Consider the following 24,088-nt stretch of genomic DNA (forward strand, 5'->3'; position numbering starts at 1 on the left):
GTTTTGTTTGTCTGATACTAAGTTCTTTGAACATACTGTTTTCACATTCTGTCCCATTGAATCCAGAAACACATTCACAGTGGTAGGTGTTGACAAGGTCTTTACAAGTCCCATTGTTTTTGCAGATATTTGGGGTGCAATCATCGATATCTTCAATATCAAGTACCAACTCATTGATCAGCAAGATATAACCGCATTCTACTTTCCTCAATTTATGGCATGAAAATCCAAATTATCACCATTTCAACATTTGTTCTTATCAACAGAATAAACAATCAAATCAAAGATTTCAAAAATGGTCGCATTGAAAATCATCAGAAGCACATTCAGAAGATGGTCATTCTTTACTGATCTCTTCTAAAATATTTTCATTTTGAAATTTGTTTCACATTATATGCGTAGAACTTACTGTTTTCACAATGTGTCCCATTAAATCCCGAAACACAGTCGCACTCGTACCTATTGATCAGGTCTCTACAAGTTCCATTATTTTCACAGAGACCAGCAAAGCATTCCTTGATATCTGTGAATAATGATAATCATTCAGTTTCTACTAATTACTTCTACAGTCTTATGCCTGCTCTTGAACTGCAAAGCTACGATTGCTTGCTACAGTTTCCTTGATTCATAAAGAAAAAATTACAAATCAAGATCCATCTATCAGTTGCAATCACCATCGATCAAATGACTAAATCAAGAAATATCCTTCAAACTCAACATAAGAAACCATTTTACAGTGTATTATCAAGTAATATAGTTACGAAAGTACGAACTGTTTTCACAATTTGTTCCGTTAAATCCAGCAACACATTCGCATTGGTAGTGATTGACGAGGTTTTGACAGGTTCCATTGTTTTGACAGGGACCGCTGGAGCACTCATCGATATCTACAATATCAAGTTCGATTTTGTAGTGCAGGGAATCAAATGCATTATATCAGCCCTCAGATTTGGAACTGTCTATATTTCTTCCATTGCATTAATGAAGTGATGGGATGGACCAAAAAATTGGCGGTAGACCCACCTACTCAAGTACTTTGTTCAACATTTCGTAAACAATAATCATAATAAAATCATCTTTTACAGCTTGATGCAAGACTTATGTTGTACAAGGAATTCTTACCGATTTCGCAATTTGTTCCATTGAATCCAGCAATACAGTCGCAGTGGTAGTGATTGATAAGATTTGAACAGGTACCGTTGTTTTTACAGGGACTTTCGGAGCACATATCTATATCTGCAATATCAAGTACATGTACAAAGACACTGAAAGGAAAGATATAGAATAAAATGTGTTTTCTATTTTTAATAAAACCATTTTGATCAAAGCTATCATCATTGGCATTATTCTTTGATTGTAAAGGATGTAGCCTATCAACCTACTTACTAGATAGAATTCATTGTACTGTAAAATAATCAAACCCAAACATATGCACAAACTGGTGCCTCTACTTTAAGATGTTTAGGTTTTGGGTTTTGTTTGTCTGATACTAAGTTCTTTGAACATACTGTTTTCACATTCTGTCCCATTGAATCCAGAAACACATTCACAGTGGTAGGTGTTGACAAGGTCTTTACAAGTCCCATTGTTTTTGCAGATATTTGGGGTGCAATCATCGATATCTTCAATATCAAGTACCAACTCATTGATCAGCAAGATATAACCGCATTCTACTTTCCTCAATTTATGGCATGAAAATCCAAATTATCACCATTTCAACATTTGTTCTTATCAACAGAATAAACGATCAAAACAAAGGTTTCAAAAATCGTTGCAATGGAAATCAACAGAAGCACATTCAGAAGATGGTCATTCTTTACTGATCTCTTCTAAAATATATTCATTTTGAAATTTGTTTCACATTATATGCGTAGAACTTACTGTTTTCACAATGTGTCCCATTAAATCCCGAAACACAGTCGCACTCGTACCTATTGATCAGGTCTCTACAAGTTCCATTATTTTCACAGAGACCAGCAAAGCATTCTTTGATATCTGTGAATAATGATAGTCATTCAGATTCTACTAATTACTTCTACAGTCTTATGCCTGCTCTTGAACTGCAAAGTTATGATTGCTTGCTACAGTTTCTTTGATTCATCAAAAAAAAAAATACAAATCAAGTTCTATCTATCAGTTACAATCACCATATATTGTAAAGGATATACTTTGTACCTACTTACATGTACTAGAAGAATGGAACTGTATAACAACCAAACTCAAAAATATGGCCAGAAACTGGTGGCTCTACTTTAAGATGTTTAGGTTTTGGGTTTTGTTTGTCTGATACTAAATTCTTTGAACATACTGTTTTCACATTCTGTCCCATTGAATCCAGAAACACATTCACAGTGGTAGATGTTGACAAGGTCTTTACAAGTCCCATTGTTTTTGCAGATTTTGGGGTGCAATCATCGATATCTGCAAGGCAACTCTACCATATCTTACTTATTTACCGTAATCGTATTATTTTTGTCATGTACGATGTTTGGCGGAAATTAGTTTTTGAACAAGTTGGCGTGGATTTGAATTACCTTATTTCTGAATGTAATTTCTCTGATACATAAATATTATATGCATGACATTCAGCCATGTACTTAATATAGCGGAAGCATTCTGCTACAAATAATATATGTAAATATATAAATCAAATATATGTAGTACGTTTACATTAATTGCATGAAAATCCAGATAACAACATTTCAACATTGCTTACTTTTAACAGAATAAAGGATTATTTCAAAATTTAAAAAAAAATGTTGCACTGAAAATCAACAGAAACACATTCAACACATTACATACCTTTTATGTATGAAATTTATGTGATTACGTCAGAACTTACATTTTTATTCATGAGAAAATGTGTTAGGGCAATGCAAAGATTATCTGTGTATGTTTTTGTCACCGCAATCAGTGATTCACACTTCAAATTCACTTTGATTGCCTTTTTATCCAACCATTATATAATCTAAAATTAAGACCCTACTGGCTACAATGAGTAAATAAATAAATAAGCACTGTAAAATATCAGTTTGAAACAGAATAGAATTATAACCTGACGAATCTTATTCAATTTATAATGATAATTCTTAAATAGAAATTTGCAATATGCCTAATGATTCAATATAAAACCTAAATGTTTAGTTTCCAAGTCGGATACACTGAGAGTTTAGACAAAATGGCAAACGGCTTCATTAAAGCTAAATAGAAAAGGAAAGAAAGATTTTAAGAACTTTTCAGCCAGAAAAGTAAAAATCCTTGTGGAGGAAGTAGTACAGGTCACGAGTATTCCGACACCCACCGTGTAAAAAACACGGTGGAAAACGGTCTGTGTCACATCGTGTACACGGTGTGACATCGTGTATGTGTATTGGAAAATAAAGAAAAAGCACCGTGTCACACCGTGGACACCCGTGTAACTCCGTGGCCACTGTGTTACTCCGTGGATATCGTTACCAGAGACGTTGATAGAAATAGCGTATGTTTAGAAATAAATAAATTAAGGCTAAACAATGGTTCAAACATATATATCCTTTTCAAATTAAAAAAAAAAAGAATGTCAACTTAAGTTACGCGGACCCAGAAGGGCTTTCAAAAAGTTAATTTTTTGTGATCTGAAAACTCGACGTAAATGGGTACCCTTTAATTCATTTTCTCTTAAATAAATAAAATAAATTCATCAAATATATTTAATAATCAATTGTCTGTAGATATGTACCCAAACAACTAAACGTAAGACTACCGGCGCGTGGATCTGAAGAACTAGAACAGTAACTCTATAAATGCGGGGATTTCACAAAGTATTAACTTGCCTAAGAAATTATTTACCGAGTACATCTATGTACGGGAAAAATATGATTAATTATATAGATGAATGAAATAATACCGGTAACTTTTTGCAAGCATTTAGAAAAAACACAACTTTATTCACTTTATAACTAATCTAATATGTGTGATGTGAAATAGCGTCGAAATTTTAACGAAAAATCTGATACTGTACAAACTTTTCGTCATAATGTGTTAAAATCGTTATTAAAACCATGGGTCTAAAATAATGAAATAAATTCATACAAATATAACTCTTATAATTCAAAAATGATTGCACACAATTTTATGGAGAGAGAGAGAGAGAGAGAGAGAGAGAGAGAGAGAGAGAGTGAAACTAAACATTGCAAACACTAAATACTTCATTGTTTAACTTTTTCTATTTTGAGGACTTAAAAAACAATAAAACGTGGTGTATCTCGCAGGCTAATTTGATTGACAGGGGTAGCACGTGGACTCTGACTGCATGGATTCTATCGCAATTTTAGGGAAAAGGGTCAATATAATGGATAAATAACTATAAATTAAACTAACTTATTACACTGAATTACAAATAAAATGTACTGAATGTTTAGTCTAACACATACCGGTATTCTCTCTCTCTCTCTCTCTCTCTCTCTCTCTCTATATATATATATATAGAGATATATATATATATATATATATATATATATATATATATATATATATATATATATATATATATATATATATATATATATATATTACGACGATCATTAAACAATCAAACAATAATTCATAATTTTTGCAATACTGAGTAGTTTCTTAGAGCACAACTAATTTCTAAACTACTGTGCGTGATAGAGATGAAATAAAAATTATTACGGGCCGCCGTTATTTGATATACATTTAAATATTGTTACTGTGTTTCTGCGGGATAGTTCTTTTTTAAAAGAATTGATATTATGCTTATTTTTTATGAATTAAAGTAAATTTGCATGTAGAAATATGTGTTACATGTATGCCTTTTAAAAAAATATCACACATTTTTTGTTTTACTCGTAAATGAAAAGTAGGTCATACTTAGTGAATTGACGTGTTTGGCGCGTTTTTATCGAGCCTATAATCTATTCGGAGAATTTCGGAGTTCTTCATTCTTAACTTTTCAAAACAATGCATCGGGATCGGTATGCGGGACATACTAAAAACCTGAAATACTAAAGACCTGAATGTCAATAAATTTTATATAAATGATATAATTGAATTTTTATGTGCCGTGTCAAGTAAAATGACTTTGTGTGTGTATTTATTATATTTCCAAGTAAAATGTGGTAGAAAATATCATGAAATGACATCCATATCAATTAGTTACGCAAAAATATGACAAAAATGAAAATTTGAATTGACTGGAAAATTTTAACTAATCCATTTCTATTTTATCACGTGGTCCCTTGAAATCATATAAACTAATGCAATTTCATTCAATACAATGCAACGACAAAAAAATCCAAAATGGTTTGCAATACATAATCTCCAAGAGAAAAATGATGAATTGAACTTTGTATCAGAGTAATGTACAAATCAATGTGTTCTCCATTACTTCATCAGTTCATACTATGGCAATGATCATACAATTACCGTTAGATATGGTTACAGTAACGAACTCGATTCTTTATGATAATAGTTAAATGTTAAACTTCAAAACAAATTGCTGAAAGAATATTAAAATTTACCATTAGAATTAGTACAACCAACTCTTATTTTTCTTATGTGTGGTGTGTGTTTATGTAAACAACCAATGATTCATACAACAATAATATTTTTTGCGGCCCTTTTGACGCTTGCGTCAATATGATTTCTTGTTTAGTTCTGATTCTACGCGCTATGAATATGTACCGTGCGGTACTACATGGACAAGTACATCACACATATGTATAATAAAAAAAGAAAAATTACAAAATATACTGAATATAAAGCTGTTTAATTATCTAATTTAGAGAATAGAAACTATAAATTGCATGCCTTCAAATTTTCTTTATTTCTTTATTTCAATTTTCTATTTTTTTTTCTTTAATTCTCTTACGTACATCGATATATATATATTTTTATAAGTTTTATTCCTAAATCCTCCTTTTTTCACAGGTAAATACCGCATGTTACACCGTGTAACTGGCCGTTACTCGTATTTTCCAAAAATTATTAGATTAACAGATATTAATTGACTCGAGAAATCAAAGCCTATTACGGTTTGCTTGCATCAGTTTTCCTATTCCCTTGGATTATAAATTGGGAATACATTTCACAAAGAGTAATAGAGAAAACGTGTGTATTTTTCTCTCGCACGTTAGTTTGTGCAAAAATATTCTTCGAAGTTATTTACACGGAATTTAGCAGAAATTATATGAAAAAAAACATACATCTATATTTGCATATCCATTGTTCTTTCCCACTGTAAGTCCATACGAAGGAACTGCATTTATTATTGCTGTCTGTATACTATGACGTCATAAAGGTGTGATGTCATATACTTTACCATGACGTTATATATTTAAACCACTATATAACGATACATCATGTGTTTTTCTCAAACTCCATAAAATTGATGTATTCAATTAAAACATGTCTTATAATAACATTTTAAAGGAATTATTGTTATAACATATCATTGATTCTGTTAACAAATCTATGTGAATTAAAATAACACATTACAGTCTGATGTTTATTTTCGATGTAATAGCTAAAAGTCAAGGTCTAGGCTAATACAGGGTATTGGCGAGTGGTAAAATGCAAATATAACGACATGTTCACTAAATAACGTTGTTTATTTCTTAAGTAAATCATTCGTCGCACGTCTATATTATCATCCAGTTTTCTACATCAGCAGATAAATGAAATAATTATTTAAATGAATGCTTTTCCATATCATCAACCGCCTTTCGGTTTAAAAAGCGTAAACTGTCCCAACCAGGAATCTATTCCTTAAAGAAAGCAATATAAAAAAACATAAAAAACCCATCATCACCCTTAAAAAATAATGATAAACATGATAAGCAATACGCACTGTTTTCACAATGTGTCCCATTGAATCCCGGAACACAGTCACACATGTAACCATTGGCAAGGTCTCTACATGTTCCATTGTTTTGACAAAGACCTAGGAAGAAAAAGATGTTATTAATGTAATAACACTTTTCAAATGTGTAAAATGTATTGCTTTATCACACGTTCATCGCAATACGCGGTGGATATCACTCATGTAATATAATTTTTTTATATTAGAATGTGTGTTTTACGCCACGTGACGTCATAATTAAACATTACGTAGCTTTGGGCGGATGACTGACATAGAATAAAAAAGTCACAAAATAAATCGAATGAGAATTGTAGAGTTATAAAGGTGAAGCATTTAATGTTGTTTCATAGTTTTTCATTAATTGATAAAAGTATGTAACAGTTTGAAAATGAAAAGCTTGTTTGACAATCTTCAAGGAACTTTAATTTTTTCCATGTGTAAAGTTGTTGAGGTCTTGTAGAGTAGTAAATGTGTTGTGCTGCTCAATTAAAATGTTTACAGAGAAGACATTTAACAAAAGACGTGGTAAAACATAGGATAAAAAAATTTCTCATGAATTGCCATGGTAAATGGTTTCTATCCAACTCGTTGTACATTTGTGTTTTCTATCCCCTCTTCAAGGCTCAAAGATAGAAACCAATCAACTCGTAGGAAAAAATTCATTTACCATCGCAGATCATGATATACTTATTGTTCAATGATTTAAAGAAAAATCTCCGTGAAATGTCAAAAACCGTGAATGATTCACAGTTTGTTTCGATGGCAGCGCTCAGTCGCAGCAACCGTAATGAACAGTATTCCAAAAACCAACAATAAAATTAAATCATGTATAGTTCCTGAGGAGGATGAGAAAACACCTTGGAACTAGTGAAATCCTTCCTGAAGTAAGAAGCAACGACAGAGCTTGCCGACAAAGAAATGGTTGCTGCTCACAGAATTGCAGGAGCAAAAGGAAAGTTTAGACCTATCATAGTGAAAGTGTTGAATACGTCGGTGAAATCCAGAATCAAGAGAATGCGGCTACTGTGAAAGCAAATGGAGGTGGTTCCAGATTAGCAGATGATGTTACGAAGTCCAACGCGGAGCTTTTTTTCCAACATTCCTAAATTCGATAGCGTTTGGTACTTCAACGGGCCAGTATATGGGAAATACAAAGAGAAAAGAATTGGTTTTGATGTATGTGGCGACATCGAGAAGAAATTGAGAAAAATTAAGTGATAAGCTGTTTCCGAAAAAAATTTCTACGCTCTAATATCGGTCTCGGTTTATACTTTAATACTTTCCCCTGATAGACTCCGGTGTTGAGTTACTTGTCTGCTTGACAATGTGCTCCGTATATTCTACGGTAAGAAGGAAGAAGGTATAAATATATAGTCCACGTTTGGCATGTTAATATGTGTCGTCTCATTTACATTTATAATGATTGATACAATCAAAGAAGCTACTACAAACTGTCAAGGATTAGCCACACCGTCAAAAAACGCAAGGTGTTCTTAGTTTTAAAAGTCAACGGGTTTTCCATTTTATGTTTACAAAATACAAGTTTTATACGTGAGATAGAGGCTACTGTGGAAATACAATGGGGTGTAAATGTGTATTAAATTCATATACTTCTAACTCAAGAGGAGTAGCCATATTTCTTAATAATAATTTTGAGTTTAAGCTTCAAAACGAAAAAAATGTTGCGACGGTAATGTTTTAGCTTCAGACTTAAGTATTGAGGATATCAGCATAACTTAAGTAAATATTTATGGTCCTAATTCTGACTGTCCAGAGTTTTGTGACAATGATATAGAATGTTTTTAGAAGAAGACTACTTCTTTTTTGTGGTGATTTGAATTCAACAATTAATCAAATATGATCACTCAACATTACAGAAATATAAACAACTCTTAGGCAAGAGAAAAAGTTTTAAAAATGATGAGTGATCATGACTTACATTGGAAAAGAAAAATCCTCGTAAACTAGGGTAACTAGATTATCTAGATTATATCCTGATGTTGGATAATTTTACTAATGTAGTTGAAGATAAGATATGTATACAAATCTGGATTTGGTAAATATATAATTGACTGGGTGAAAATTTTGAATCTGCAATACTGCAAAGTTGTTACTTATCGAATCAATTTAGTATTCAACGTAGTTGTCGACAAGGTGACCCAGTCGCCCCTTATCTATTTATACTTTGTGCAGAAATACTTTTTATTTTGATTAAACAAAACAAAGAGTAAACGGTAGAGTAAAAGAGTAAAGAGTAAACAAACGGTAAAATTATCAATAGCAAGGAATACATGTACAAACTATCACATTATGTCGATGACACTTTAATTACCCTTGATGGTCTCTTTTTGCTGCTTTTGATACTTTAGAATTTTTTGCAAGATTATCTGGTTTAAAAATTAACAGCTCAAAACAAAAATCATTTGGATTGGCTCAAGAAAATGTTCAAGTCAAATCTTCCATCACACTAGGTGGAAACAAGATTGGGGATCAACAGCATTTGATTTATTTTTCAGCTGATCTTAATAAAATTGATGACTTAAATTATGATATACAATTACCAAAGATACTGGGATTGATTCAGCAATGGAATAGACGAATTCTCACTCCTATGGGAGGAGTAACCGTAATTAAAATACTTATATTGCCAAAGCTAAATCATTCTTTTATCCCTTTACCAAATAAAGAATTTTTGTCATCTATGACCCAAGAAGTTTTTAGATATCTATGGAAAGCCAAGTCTGATGAAATCAAACGGGAGGTTGTTACTAAAAATTATTTGGACTTAATATGGTCAATATTGATAACTTTTTAGTATCTTTAAAAAGCTCCTGGATACAAAAGCTCCTTAGAGGAGAGCAATCATGGATTAACATTTTTTATGCAATATATGGCAACACTACTGTCAGCAAAGTTCTGGATATTGGTGATGATTTGATTAAGAAACTTTTAGAAAAGACAACTAACAACTTCTGGGTTGATGTTTTAAAATCATGTTTGAATATACTGACATCAAAAAATGGAAACTAACACAATTATTACAAGGATTTTTTATCTCCTGTATGGTACAATTCTCAGATGAGTAAAAAAAAGTTTGTTTATAAAATACTGGTATGAAAAGGGTGTAAAAGCTGATAATGATTTCTTAGATAATAATGGAACGTTTCTACCAAAAGATGTTTTTGAAAACAAATTAAACATTATTTAATCATGTATGTACAACGCAATAATTAATAGCATTCTAAGCGCAGTTGCATAGTTTTTAGGATTCTCTTGTTTCATTAAAGAACTGTATTGTTATACTATTGGTCCAATTTTACCACTGCGTTATGAGCCATTGTTTCTATTTAAAAATGTACCAATATTATCTATAAAACATTAACACTTAAGAAAAAAAACCAGTTTCTATTGTCAGATGGAACTCTGAACTGTCTCTTAATGGTTACTTAGAAAAAAAAACTACTAACGATTTGTTCAAAATATGATTTAATTTGACCAAAGATTTTGCTGCTCAATGGTTCCTGTGTGGATTTTACACAGAATTCTCCCATTAAAAAATTATCTGAAGAAGATAATTACTACTGATAACGATGATTGCACATTCTGTGGGAATTCTTCTGAAACTTTTGAGCACATATTTATTAGTTGGGACAAACTTCCATGTTTACCTGGTTTATCATGTTACTTAAAAGTTAAATATGAAATTGAAAAAAAGTTTATCTTATACAAATTCTGAAAATGATAATATTTAACATGAGATGGTCTTCGTGGAGAAATATATTTCAAGAGTAGACTTATATTTTTTTTTCTGTGCACTGGCTGTATCAACTATATTTTTAAGCTATTTATTGTATATTCCTGTTGAGAATGTATGAGTGTCTCTATAAATGTCTATGTGAGACGTTTTAAATTGCAAATTAAAAAAAAAAGTAAATAGGCGGATCCAACTATGCACGTTTCCAATGAATCTGATTCTGAAACTGTTATCGTGTTATTGACTTTGCCTTCCAAACGGTCACACAGTAAAACATTCATGTGAATGCATAAACAAGTGCACTGAAGCGTAAAATATTTAATTTTATTCATTTTTTTCCATTGATCCATTTGTAAAACAAGGCTATAATTCATCATTATGAAACACGTGTACATGTACCTTTGTTTATTTGATATTCATTATTAAACAACAATTTTCACAGGATGATTCTCTGCCATTCAGTCAACTGAAATGTGAATGAATGATTACTGAAAGGTGACTGTATGGCATAGCTATGCCATTCAGTCACCTTTCCAGACCATTCAGTTAACATTCTGTTGACTGAATGACAGAGGTTCATCCTGTGTTTACTGAAAACCATTCTAAGATTTATAAACAGGTAAATTCTGCAAGGAACTATTTTTTCGTGCAGAGGGTTTCTAGAATCTAGAGAAAAATGATTAAAACCATGCATTCTTCAAAAATTTGCTTAAATGCAATATTATTATTTTACAAACTTACAAATTGTGATATGTTTAGAACATACTCTGTACACCCTGTTTACATCTAGAGATCAATATTAAAGAATTTGATTGACCAACAACGTAAAACCATATAAACTGTATATATATATATATTAGGGATGTCAAATCGGTCAATTTTTAGTACTCGGTTACTCGGACGTTTTTCCGATCGAGTACCCGGGTACTCGGTAAAAGTGTAAATAAATATGAACAAGTACATTCATTTGATAACTGTAAAACCTTGGTCACTTTTGTGACGGAACGATGAGTTTGGTGCGACGATGGACATCAGTTTTTTAAAGCCTTTGTCTTCGACCATTTGTAACGGCATGTAATCAAACACAACCATATCAACAATCGCACGTGTAATGTTATCTGTCTCTTTTTCCCGAAAATTTATGGCTTCTTGCCATATTTGACAAAATTCGATAAAGTCGGTTGTTTTTCTAGAATTTCTGGCCTGTCAAATTCCTCCTTATGTTTAAGACGAATGTGATTTAACATGTTTATCGTTTCCCCCGTATAGGATAAGTTTACTTTGCACAGCTGACATTTTACGTTTTTTGAATCTTCAGTTCTTTTAAAATATTTTCAGACCTTTGAAGTCGGTGGCGGCATTTTAGGTCTGTTCAATTTCTCCACTGTGTGCTATCTAATTTATATAATAGACTATCTAAACGATGTTCAGTGAAAACAAATCATTAAAGTAAGCCAAAAATAAGGGTAGAAGACAGCCTAAAGTGAGAAAAGCTAGGTAACAGGTGCTTGGTCACGATAATTATTAAATAAACACTGCCACAGGCGATAACGGTCATTTAGCATATTTAGAGGCGTAGGAAATCCTAATTACTGTATGTACAAGTGCAATGGACATTTTTAATTTTAAAATTGATGTTTTAATGCATTATTAAATAAACTTAGAGATATTAAAAAATATACATCCGAGTAACCGAGTACCGATTTTAGTATTCGATACTCGGACGTTCGATCGAGTACCCCGTTAGCCGGGTACTCGTTGACATCCCTAATATATATATATATATATATATATATATATATATATATATATATATATATATATATATATATATATATATATATATATATATATATATATATATACTTACTTTCATTACAGTTTGTTCCATTGTATCCATTTGTTGAAACTTCGATGCTGGAATTGCCACCAAACTCGATACTAGTACTATCATGAAGTGCTTTATTAGGTGTTGCATGTAAATTGGATCCATTTGTTTTATTCTGCATCAGCGTAGACTCTAATGTTGTGTTATTAGAATTTACAATATGATTTATCCCTGAGGTACTTAGTTTTTCCCCTGGTAAAGTTTTTGTAGAGTCATCTTTTTTCGTTGTATCATCAATAGTGCAGACTGTTGTCCTTGTTGTTAATATTGTTAACCAAAGAACAAATGCATAATGTGAGGACTTCATATTTGGATAACATTTGAATCACATTCACTTGGATTCTCAATCCTGAAATAAAAATTATATATATTTACAATTTACTGTGCAAGCATAAATGAAAACAGAGATTACTTTTACAACGTATGATTAAATTGAATGTTTCTTGATTGCTGTTGCCATAGTTTTATTTTTGAGGATTGTGCTACATACATGTACATGTACAATTATTATAGCTATACGTAAATACTTTTGGCATGCTGCTCTTTGTCACCAAAAATCCGCAGAATTTGAAGGAATGAATGTAAATAGTTCATTGTTTAATCTTCTTCTTTCTCACAGCAGAAAATTTCTTTTGGTCAAAATAGAGTACGTCCAATTTTCTTGGAGAACAAAGTCGATTTTTGGTTTAGTCAAGAGAAAAAAATTCTTTCCGTAGAAATAAATGATCGGAAGTTATTTTTCTGGCAAAGATAAGTGACTTTTTTGCCTGTCAAAAGTTGTCGGTACAGTTAATCAAAATCAGAAAGATTCTACATGCTTTACACAATTTAAAGGATAATACATGTATATCATTTGATATGAATTAGCTTGAAATGTTTGATATCAAATCTAAGTCATATGTTTCAGATGCTGGAGGAAACCAAAGGAAAGGGAAAAGGACACCACACTTACTTAACTACCTTCTCTAGTCAAATCTGTCCAATCCAACATCTGCATAAATATCTTATTTTAAGGCCAAATGCCTATGGAATCTTATTTATAAAGCAGAATCTGTATTTAACAAATCTATTTGAATGCTGGGCTTAGACATCTAAATCTACATGTATGACTCATTCTTTCCGCACTGGAGCAGCTTCTAGTGCATGCTCTAGCGAAATGAATCGAAAGGATAATTAGGGCAACGGACGTTGGAAATCATGCTGTACGTATAGGTACAATAGAAGTTATGCCTATTGCTAGCATTAATATGGTTCTTTTAGGTAGCCTATGATTAAACTGGTTATTATTTGCTGTATTACAAGTCGTCATACGGTTACTCGTTTTTCAAACTCACCTTTAGAAAGGCATGGGTAAGGTTGTGATGAAATGGGGGATGTGTCGCAAATCAATTCTTTACTAATTTTGCACTGGCGTTCCGGTGTTGACCAAGAAGCAATGGATATGGTCAGAAAACAATTGCAATTAATAAGTTTTATGACAATAACCTAAATCTGCACAAGGTGAAATGTATTCAATATTTTGAAATACAGATAAAATGTCCGCATTTGTTTGCCCATGAGAAAGTTCATCTGAGTTGGATAACATTTTTTAAATTGTCTTAGATACTATTAGAGTACTAAACAGAGCTTTATTACAAAACAAATTAAAAAGTCTCATTTTCGCTAATCATCTGAAATCCCATAGTGACAAAATTACTTAAAACGTCTACTGCTGTCTTAAGTCTACGTGTTAGTCCTTCTATCTGTTCATACAGATAAGATCTGAGGTCCTCTTTTAATAGTTTTTGACCTCGAATTTTTTAAAATTTCGATAATACACCGCAAAGGATGACTGCACTTAGCGCCGGGTTCTGGGCCCTTTTCGGTCGCTTCTGTTGCGTTTATTTCTTAATCTCATATCACTTTTGTTAAAGAGTCTAGTCAATTTCCAACACCAATTAAGATTTTAGACTGTGATACAAAAAGCTCATTCTATGTTTTTCTCCTTACAACTTTAAAAAAGAGAGGAGAATTTTCGCTTATCTACCTTTGATCAAACATAAGCTTAATATTGATATGCATGAGAGGCGGAGCTGACATTATTAAACTGGTACTAAAATTAGACTACATGCAGCATGAATAACAATGCCATGTATAAAAGAAGATGGGTGAATAATGCGTGTACAATGCCCATACATGTATAAGGAATGATTAGATACTGCAAAATTAAAATATCATTAAATCTGAAAAAAAATTAAATTATTAAAAACAGTGTATATTGAACGTAACATCGGTTTGTAACCCTTAAATATTTTAAATACTTGTAATATGTTGATTTAAACTGGCGTATGCGTGTCAAAACTTCCAAATAGAGTTATTTTTATAACTTCAATGCCTTTTCTTCCATAGAGTGGATCTGAGCTCCATATTTCTGTCATAGTCTAAATGCAGTTTAATGGAGTTTAAACCGATTTTAATCAACAAAAAATGTGAAGAGATGACCCACTATACTTTAAAATTGTCATTTTGTTGCCCAACAATTGAACGATTTAGAAAAATGATAAAATAAGTACGTAAATCCGTGGCCAATGTCTCATATAGCATTTAAACAACGCACTTTATTGTGAATGAAATGGCTCAGTGGTTAGAGCACCCGACAAAAGGTACCTTTATGGACTTGGGTTTTTAGGTTGTGGGTTTGATACCAACAAAGCCTTAGGATTTAATTAATTTTTCTTATTTTTTTTTTAAATATTTCAAACTGAATATAGATAGAAATCACCCTTTTGTAAACTTGTATTATAACATATCTACATGTAATACAATATATATTTAATTGAAAAATATGTTAAATGTTAAAAAGTATTTTACGACTAAACCAAATGGGCAGTTGCGCCATCTTATTCACCCATTTTCTTTATGTGATCACTCTTTCACCATAACCCTATCTATTCTATAGGTACAAGTATAACTATTTACTATCGTTTTGATAATTAGACCACGCCCATGTTAGTACAGAGGACTTAAATCAATGCTTAACAACTTAACGTGTTCGAAAACATTGTCCTAGTTAGCACATAACATGCTACCTTACACGTCACGTGATGAAATTTTGTATTCACAAAGTCACCTGAGGTGAGAAATCACGTGGTGAATTATAATACTCAGCATGCATCAGCCCTTCGTTACAATAGAGAAAGCGAAAGTAAGAAGCAGTTTTTTTTCTCATTTAAACCTTGAGCTCAGGTTTGTCTATTAATCTCCCTTTAATGCAAATATACAACTACTGTTAAACGGTGAAAAAATAGACAAACAAGCGCTGACTATGTATGAAGTCAGTATAAAAGTGTATGTCCTCATTATCGTATGGAGATTGAAGAAATCATGATGACCCCGCCTATGAAAACTTTGTACTTGGTAACAACACACTTTTATTTAACGCAATTACGTAGCTTGACCAATCAAACTGACATGGCTACATGTAAAGGTCAATGTTAAATAAAAAAAAATCTTAATCTCTACGTATTTAGCGTAACTATTTTATTTTTTCTTGAAGTAACATTAGGAATCAAAATAAAACTGTTTAAAACATAAAAACTAATGAGGTGGACAGATTTTTATTGTTTGATAGCCTATTAGTTTTCTAATTAAAGTATGTCTCATGCATGGTAAGTTAAATATCAATTAAAAAAAAAAAGCCAGGAAAACGTCAAATATTTATTTATCTATTTAACGTTGTAATGGGCGCAATAGAGACGCAGTAACATAACAGGACTCCAAGAAGTCTCTGTGCAAGCGCAACCGAGTCATCACTGCGTCTATACTGCGATTATGTGCGTTACTTGCAATTAAGCGCGCCAACAGAGCTCTAGAGTCACTATTTGAGACCTCATGGCGCTGTCACAGCGACCCAACTTCTTTGTGCATGCCCAAAGAGTGCGCCGTCGAATGGCGTTCTACAATGTTCTAGGCGATCCCACCGCGACAAATGCAGATGCCTTAGCATTGTTCCGGCGCTGTAGGAGACCTTACTGCGTGTGCTTTGGCGTTTTACATTTTCTAAGGACGCAGCAGGATCGCCTTCAGGACACAGCCCCGGTATGACAGGTTTTTCAGTTTAAGGCTCATCGGTATTTCAATTTTAAAAAAAAATCTTATCAATTGGTAAAACGCTCCAGTCCTATAAAACAATCTCCTGGTTGACAGCTATTCGGTAATATCTAAACCAATCTTTAGGAATAACATAAAAATCGAACCTGGATATCACTCTGATTACGTTGTTGTGGAAGCAATGTCACTGAAAGCAACTTCAAACTGCAATTGATCACATGGAAGCTCGATTGATCTCTATATCAATTCAATAGTTTCTCTTGCTGAGCAAATACTTTTTTATGAATTCTTCGTTGCCATGAGACATAGCACAAACAATAAATCAATGTCCTAACAGTAGCTCTATGAAGCTTTTACATGCTGATAGTCCCCTGCGCAGGTAAAGTTGGAGATTTATAATCTTATGATAAATAAAAATATTGCGATTTGATTTGAGTTCGAGGCATTTTTATTGTACCTATTTGGTGACCAAAATTAAGAACGCGTTCGATGATACTGATTTTACCTGATGATACATACATGTACGCACATGTATCTATTCCTTTTTTCAATCACAGAGGCTATCAACGATGGAGTATATAAAATCATTAATGACAAATGCATGTTCGTTTGTTTGGTTATTGTTTGATAATGTAATTCGTATCAATCTTTTGATTTTGTCAATCTCAAGATTTTGTATACAATGTAATTTAGTTTTTTCTTTTCTTTTATTCTTTTTTTTTTGGGGGGGGGGCAAGATTTCAGTTTGATAAAACTTTGAGTTGAATCGGGGGTAAAAAGAAGTTTTTACGACTAGTCATCATTTAAAAAAATAAACCAAGCATCCTCAAATGAAAAGAAGAAAATAATAGTATTCCGCTTGTGTTATAATTAATTTTGTTTCTATATATGCATGCATATTTATGCAATAATACAATAGGAAAGGAATTGACATATATACATACACCTGATTCGTTTATTTTTAAACTTAGATTTGAAATCTTAAAGGTAGAATTTTTATGGTAATTTTAATATTTTTGAAAATATTTTTCGTACTCGGAACTCTACTCTTTATTATTTTCCTTTATTGAAAATGGTGAAAATTTCAACAAGAAAAAGTGAACTTAATTTTTCTGTACCGACGTCACAAAATAATCAATCACAACGAAGGAAATGATGTTTGTACACATATTATAGAGAGTCATCAGTTCCTAAGTTCTTGGCCATGGCCATATTTAAACTCTCATAGTGAATGTATCTCAAGATTAAGATTAAGATAGCTTGATCATTTCCCTCTTGTTATTTTAGTGGCGACTTTTTTAAAATCATATCTCAAGATATATTTGTAACTTATGATTTAATTTATGAAATACCATTTGAATATTTTTAAAAATTGGAACAAAAATTAGAGTTTCAAAAAATAATAGTCCTTTTATTTCTAAAGCTATTGAAATATAATCTATCAATGATAATAGTTTTGTATGACGCGTGTAAATGTTTTAGAAATCAGATTTTATTCATGTAAAATGGTTTTGTTTTTGGTTTTCACTATGGCCGAGTCTCTTTAAATTGTGCTTAAAATTTACGAATTGCTATTAAACGAAGAACTCATAACGTTACATGTAAATGAATATTATACATACTTACAACAGCTACATGTAGGCATCTCCTTATCAACAAACACATGACAAGTTCTTAAAATCAAAATATAATATTTCCTAGTCTGAAAGTCCCCTAATTTTGGTTTTCTATACATGACTGAGCTTGATATGTTTTCTTTCATATTAAGATTTTGATTTCATATTCCCCTGCCTTTTTTATCTAGCTATTTTGCCGTTATTTTTTCGGGTGGGACCGAGGGAGGGATGGGGGTATTAATAAAATGTATATTAATTTTTTTTTCTGATTTATATGTACATTTACATCAAAACCCTCATTAATTTTAGTTCAATAAGTTGTTGATATTATAATTCTTGTCAGAGAAATTCAACTTAGCTAGATGCAATCAAATTTAAATGTTAAACAATTCACAATTACCTGTGTCTTTGACAATCCACATCCGTTCAACTGACGCGCTCATAAACGACAACTGTACGACACTAAGCCCCACCTCTTTGAGCACACGAAACATCAAGGATACATGTAGGTACAAGTTGACATAGACCTTATCTTTTGGGTCACCCCAGTCCCCCCCCCCCCCCCCCCCCCGAGAAAAAATGTATCAATGAATCCTATATATATTTTCTATGACTTTACAATTTTCCTGTCAATTTAGTGAAAGTTTACATTCATATTATTGTAATATAAAGAAGTTTTGAAGGAGAGTGAGAAAATGGTTGCTTTAAACAATGAACCAATTCTCTTTTTTCATTTTAAGCATAATCTTAGCATTAGGTCAGACGACACCCTGTTTTTTTAGGTTAGGATTTCCTAAAGTCAATACAAGAGCAGCAGAGTAAAATATTTAAAGCCGTTTTGATACTATAGATTGATAAACATTCTGCTTTTAAAAAGCCAAGGTAAAAAATCTCGGCTTTTCAAACGATAAAACTTTGCAATTGACCTATTTTTATCACTAAGTAGGCTGAGAACAAACACAATCGAATTCTTTACTTGTTGTTTTTTTCAATAAAGACATTAAACTAATATTTAAGGTTTTGTTTTTTTTACAACGGGTTAAAAAAAGGATAAAAATTGCGATTTGCTTAAAAGTAAAATAACTTCAATGGCTCAAGATAGAAGACAGCTTGAAAAGTGTTACTTTCGGAGTAATTTCCTTGAAAAAGGTTATCTCTTTAAATTTATTTACTTTCCTGGAGCTGACGTCCAAACGTAAATTTCCAATTTCAGAAAATCTTAACTCGTTTTCTAAAATTGCTTTAATATTTTGTTACATTTTACGAAAGCCCATTGAGCTCATTTCATTGATAATTTTTTTTTCGCAAATAAACGCATAACCTTCGCTAATAAACGCGAAACTTACGCGAATAAACGCGTAACTTTCGCAAATATACGCGTTAGTTTCGCAAATAAACATGAAACTTTTGCGATATAACGCGTACCTTTCGCGAATAAACGCAAAACTTCAGTTCGATGTTAGATGGCCCAAGTAGAAAAGGAGGTAGAGCATCATTTTTTCTTTGTTCGCCGACCCTGTGTTCGAACAGGCAATCATTAATTATCTTTTTTTTCTAAAATCAATATAAATTTTTAGACGACATATGTTACATGTATCAATTAAGAAGACAAATTTATGTTATATAGATTAGAAAAATAGCTTAAGAAAATATTAATTAAACTTATTTTAATTCACAGCTGAACTAATTATTCTGATATACATATGAAACTGTCAAACTAAGATTGATAAAATGCAAACGTTGATGCCTCATTTTCTATAATACAGTGCTCATAAGAATGTGAGAAGCGCGATGCATTATGTCGTTTGAAAAACAGTTCTAAAATTTGAATTTTTCTTCCACATTTGAATTTATATTAATTTGTATGAAGTTTTATCGGATTTATCTATATCCATATTAAAAAAACATTAATTTGTTTCATTTAAAACTAAAATGAGTTTGTTTTCACTCATTGTTCTTCATAAGAGTTTTTTTTATGAAATTAAAGACAATGTTTATATTGAAGTTCCCATTTAATCACGAAAGGTACGCGTTTATTCGCGAAAGTTACACATTAATTTGCGAAATTTTTGCATTTATTCGCGAAAGTTACGCGTTGATTAGCGAAACTAATGCGTTTATTCGCGAAAGTGTCGCGTTTATTCGCTAAAGTTTCGCGTTTATTCGTAAATCTTTTTCCCAACGAAAATGAGCTCAACGGGCTTTCGTAACATTTAGCTATTCATATTGTCATTAAGATATTGTTACTGAAACAATTAAATGAACAGGTAATTTTTTTTAACTTTATTAATATTCAAATTATAATGCCAGTAAGTTTTAGGTTTTTGTGACAATGCAAAAATTCAAAACGACATTCATTTATTGTGAACGTAAATGATTACGATATTTATATCAATATTGGAATATATCTTTTTTTACACATTTATGTTTTTAAAGCACGCATATTTCATTAATTATGTAGACCTGTATTAAATGTTATTCAGTTATAACTGTAAGGTTGCTGAATGCAAGTGAAGGACTTACTTTAAGATGACTTTACGGCTTATCTAATCCATTCATCCACCTTCTTACGTCTTTAATTGACTGTTATATTTCACTGAATGGCATAGTGGTATCCGGCGTTATCGTTATTATCGATGAAAGGTTGATAGATGTAAATATCATACATGCAGCATATAATACATTAATGTATGATACATGTCACTCATTATTTCAGTGTAATAATAAGTACTTAGTTTTTCATCTTTGATCAAGTGTTTTACAGTTATATCTTCTTTTTGTTTCAATTTTACGCCTATAATGATGTTTGAATGCAAATAAAAGATCTTGAGACTTTTAGCATGAACCAAAACCCTTCAACGATTTTAGGAAACAGGTACCCATCGCCTACAAAACCAATCGATTGATGCAATATATTAATTTAATGAACACAGGATGAATGACCATCTTTAAGTCCTCCTTAAAGATAGCTTAAAGGTGTTTAAAGGTAGCTTAAAGACGATCTTTAAGCCACCTTTAAACTATATGTGTTGCTTAAAGGTGGCTTAAAGAAAGCGTAAAGATGGCTTAAAGGCAGCTTAAAGACTATCTTTAAGCCACCTTTAAGCCACCTTTAAGGACAACTTATAGGTCCTTAATGTCCAAACTTCTTTAAGCCACCTTTAAGCCACCTTTAAGCTACCTTTAAGCCACCTTTAAGCCATTAAAAAAAATTTAATTCAATATTGTGCTTAATTTCCAAAAAAATGTATTAACTTTATGAAAGAAAAGGTCTTAAAACGGTTTTTGTTCTAGAAAGAAAAATGAAAAAAAAAAACACAAAAAAAAACCGGCTACGGCGAGAATTGTACCCGGGACCCTTAGTTTACCAGCATCACCACACTTTTTTTTTCATATTTTATTTCATCACCACACTTCCTCTACGCCACGGCAACTTACACATGTATGAGCGTTTTTATATCCTATATATCAGTGGATATTGAATCACTTTATTGAATGTGTTTACTTGAAAAGATTTTGACAAACCATTCAGTTTGTAACAATCAATTATATCTAATTTATAAATTACATGCATGCATGTATTTAGAATGAAATACGGAACTTGGTCTTCAGTAAACAAAAATATATTCTACCTAAATGGAAACCGTTGGGTTCACTATAGTAGGCTTTCTTCGTTAATAAATTGAAACCGAGTAGATATACGTTCATCTAATTTATAGCTATAAAAATTTAAGAAAGAAAATGAAATCATTTCTTTTATTAAATGCATTGATACTATTAGGGTATTTGTTCAATTTCCCTCAATTTCCCGGTTTTCATGATCGCGGCGCCGTTCCAATATGTATAAAGATTTATATGTAATTGTATGTACATGATTTTTAAACTACAATTCTATAACAAACAAAATTACCAATTACCGGTGACGTATTTACTGCATGTGGCAATTGCAAATGACTTATACATACAATTGTATGATGTGCCAGGCCGGGTATATTTGACATATTTACCCTTATACATATATTTAAATAATCAACCCCTATTTATGATCACCGGTACATTAATTAAATAGCCTCAAGATTTTACTCTTACAAACATGTATCGTTAATTTGTAGACGTAACATCTTTGAAACCCAGAGCTAGGAAATAATACTTTGAAAATGAGTTACAAATGTAAATTAACTTGTATTCACTAGACTTATCGTATACTCGTACATACTAAGATTTAACGCCTTTAGAAACCCTGACGTGCACCTGGGCACACGACACACCTGTTGTGTATATCTTGTATATTCTGTGTTAGTTCCAGGGGTTTTCTTAAGTTGGAAAAACAATAGACTTTAATTAGATATACACAAACATGCACCTGGGCACACGACACAACTGTTGTGTATATCTTGTATATTCTGTGTTAGTTCCAGGGGTTTTCTTAAGTTGGACAAACAATAGACTCTAATTAGATATACACAAACGAACAAAACTATGTCTAGACAAACAAAGCAGTAATATCCTGCCCGATAAAACAAAGGCAGTTGAGAGTCTTTTCATCTTTAACATGTATCTAGCAGATCTAGAGTTAGAAATAATGAAAATTGAAAAAAAAATACAAACCTTAAACCGATTATCAAATTAAATCATGCATTTTTGGTTTATTATCTTTAATTTGCTTAATAACCGGATGAACTGAGAGAGAGAGAGAGAGAGAGAGAGAGAGAGAGAGAGAGAGAGATTTTTCACCGATTAATTTATAATAGGAAACAAACATACTTTAATTAGTTTTATGCACATATTAAGATACAGAGACTGCGCTCATCCCTACAATAATTTTGAAAATCCCAAAAAATTATAAGAATTTTATAACGGCAATCTGTGTCCATCGGAGCGGTGCTGATGATAGCGATCTGTGTTTAATGGAGCGACAATTTAAACCGCCTGGAACACCCCCCCCCCTTCCTTGGAAATTATATTATCACTCGGATGACCCCCTCCCATCTCTATAAAAGAGCTTTTGCATTTAATATATGTTTTTATTGTTCAGCTTGATCAATATTGACTTAAAGGCCACTTAAAGACAGTGTAAAGGCAGTGTAAAGAGAGCGTAAATGCCACTTAAAGATGCTTAAAGGTGGCTTAAAGAAGTTTGGACATTAAGGACCTATAAGCACTTGCTTAAAGGTGACTTAAAGGCGGCTTAAAGGTTGTATAGCCTTTAAGCTCCTTTAAGTCACCTTTAAGCCACCTTTAAGGACTTGCTTAAAGATGTTTTTTCGCCCTGTGGAACGTTGATGTGTTGTCTTAACGAATCGTTGGTCTTTTTAACGGGAATGAACAGGACGACAGTGTCTTATCTGCCCACAACTACTGTTTGTTGTGTCATTACGAGAGCAAATAATCATCATGTTCCCTCACTGAAAATATGCTATGATAAAAAAAATCAATATCTATGCACATGGCTGTCAACCCAAAAATCTACAGAGGAATTTTTTAAAAATTGTTTTGAAGTTTACTCTATGAAGGTCAATGACAGTCCGTTAATGTCGAATGTTTTCTATTTTGATAAATTTTAAACAGGTAAAGAAATTTAAAAAAAACAACCGAAAATCTTTTAAGGAATGAAACACGTCAGCTATGATTTGTACATTGTGGTCTGCTTAGCAATCAAAATGACTCAAAGACATGTATTATAGTTAAGTATTTTCATATACAAGATTGAAGCAACTGGACTTACGGTTTCTCGGAACTACGTGTTTTATAATTTCAAAACTTGTTCCTCACTCCCCCTTCCTCGCCTAAATTTGATAGAAGAATTTGATATGTAAGGTGCGTAACGTAAAGCATACACCATTGATGACAGGGGACATTGACGATTTAATATAAACGATCAG

The 24,088-nt window shown here is 32.0% G+C and overlaps 1 protein-coding gene across 1 annotated transcript in view; it reads right to left on the reverse strand.

The window, feature by feature from the left end:
- LOC128191934 (uncharacterized) overlaps positions 1–7,132 on the reverse strand; it is a 128,283-nt gene extending 121,151 nt beyond the window's left edge. Inside the window, 10 exon segments of the mRNA XM_052864310.1 lie at positions 37–150; positions 410–523; positions 774–887; positions 1,123–1,236; positions 1,509–1,622; positions 1,882–1,995; positions 2,309–2,398; positions 2,401–2,421; positions 6,848–6,940; positions 7,108–7,132. Coding sequence (XP_052720270.1) covers positions 37–150; positions 410–523; positions 774–887; positions 1,123–1,236; positions 1,509–1,622; positions 1,882–1,995; positions 2,309–2,398; positions 2,401–2,421; positions 6,848–6,940; positions 7,108–7,132 — 913 coding nt within the window.
- Positions 7,133–24,088: the final 16,956 nt, after the last annotated feature.

Source organism: Crassostrea angulata, chromosome 1 (assembly GCF_025612915.1).
Source record: "Crassostrea angulata isolate pt1a10 chromosome 1, ASM2561291v2, whole genome shotgun sequence".
Classification (NCBI taxonomy): domain Eukaryota; kingdom Metazoa; phylum Mollusca; class Bivalvia; order Ostreida; family Ostreidae; genus Magallana; species Magallana angulata.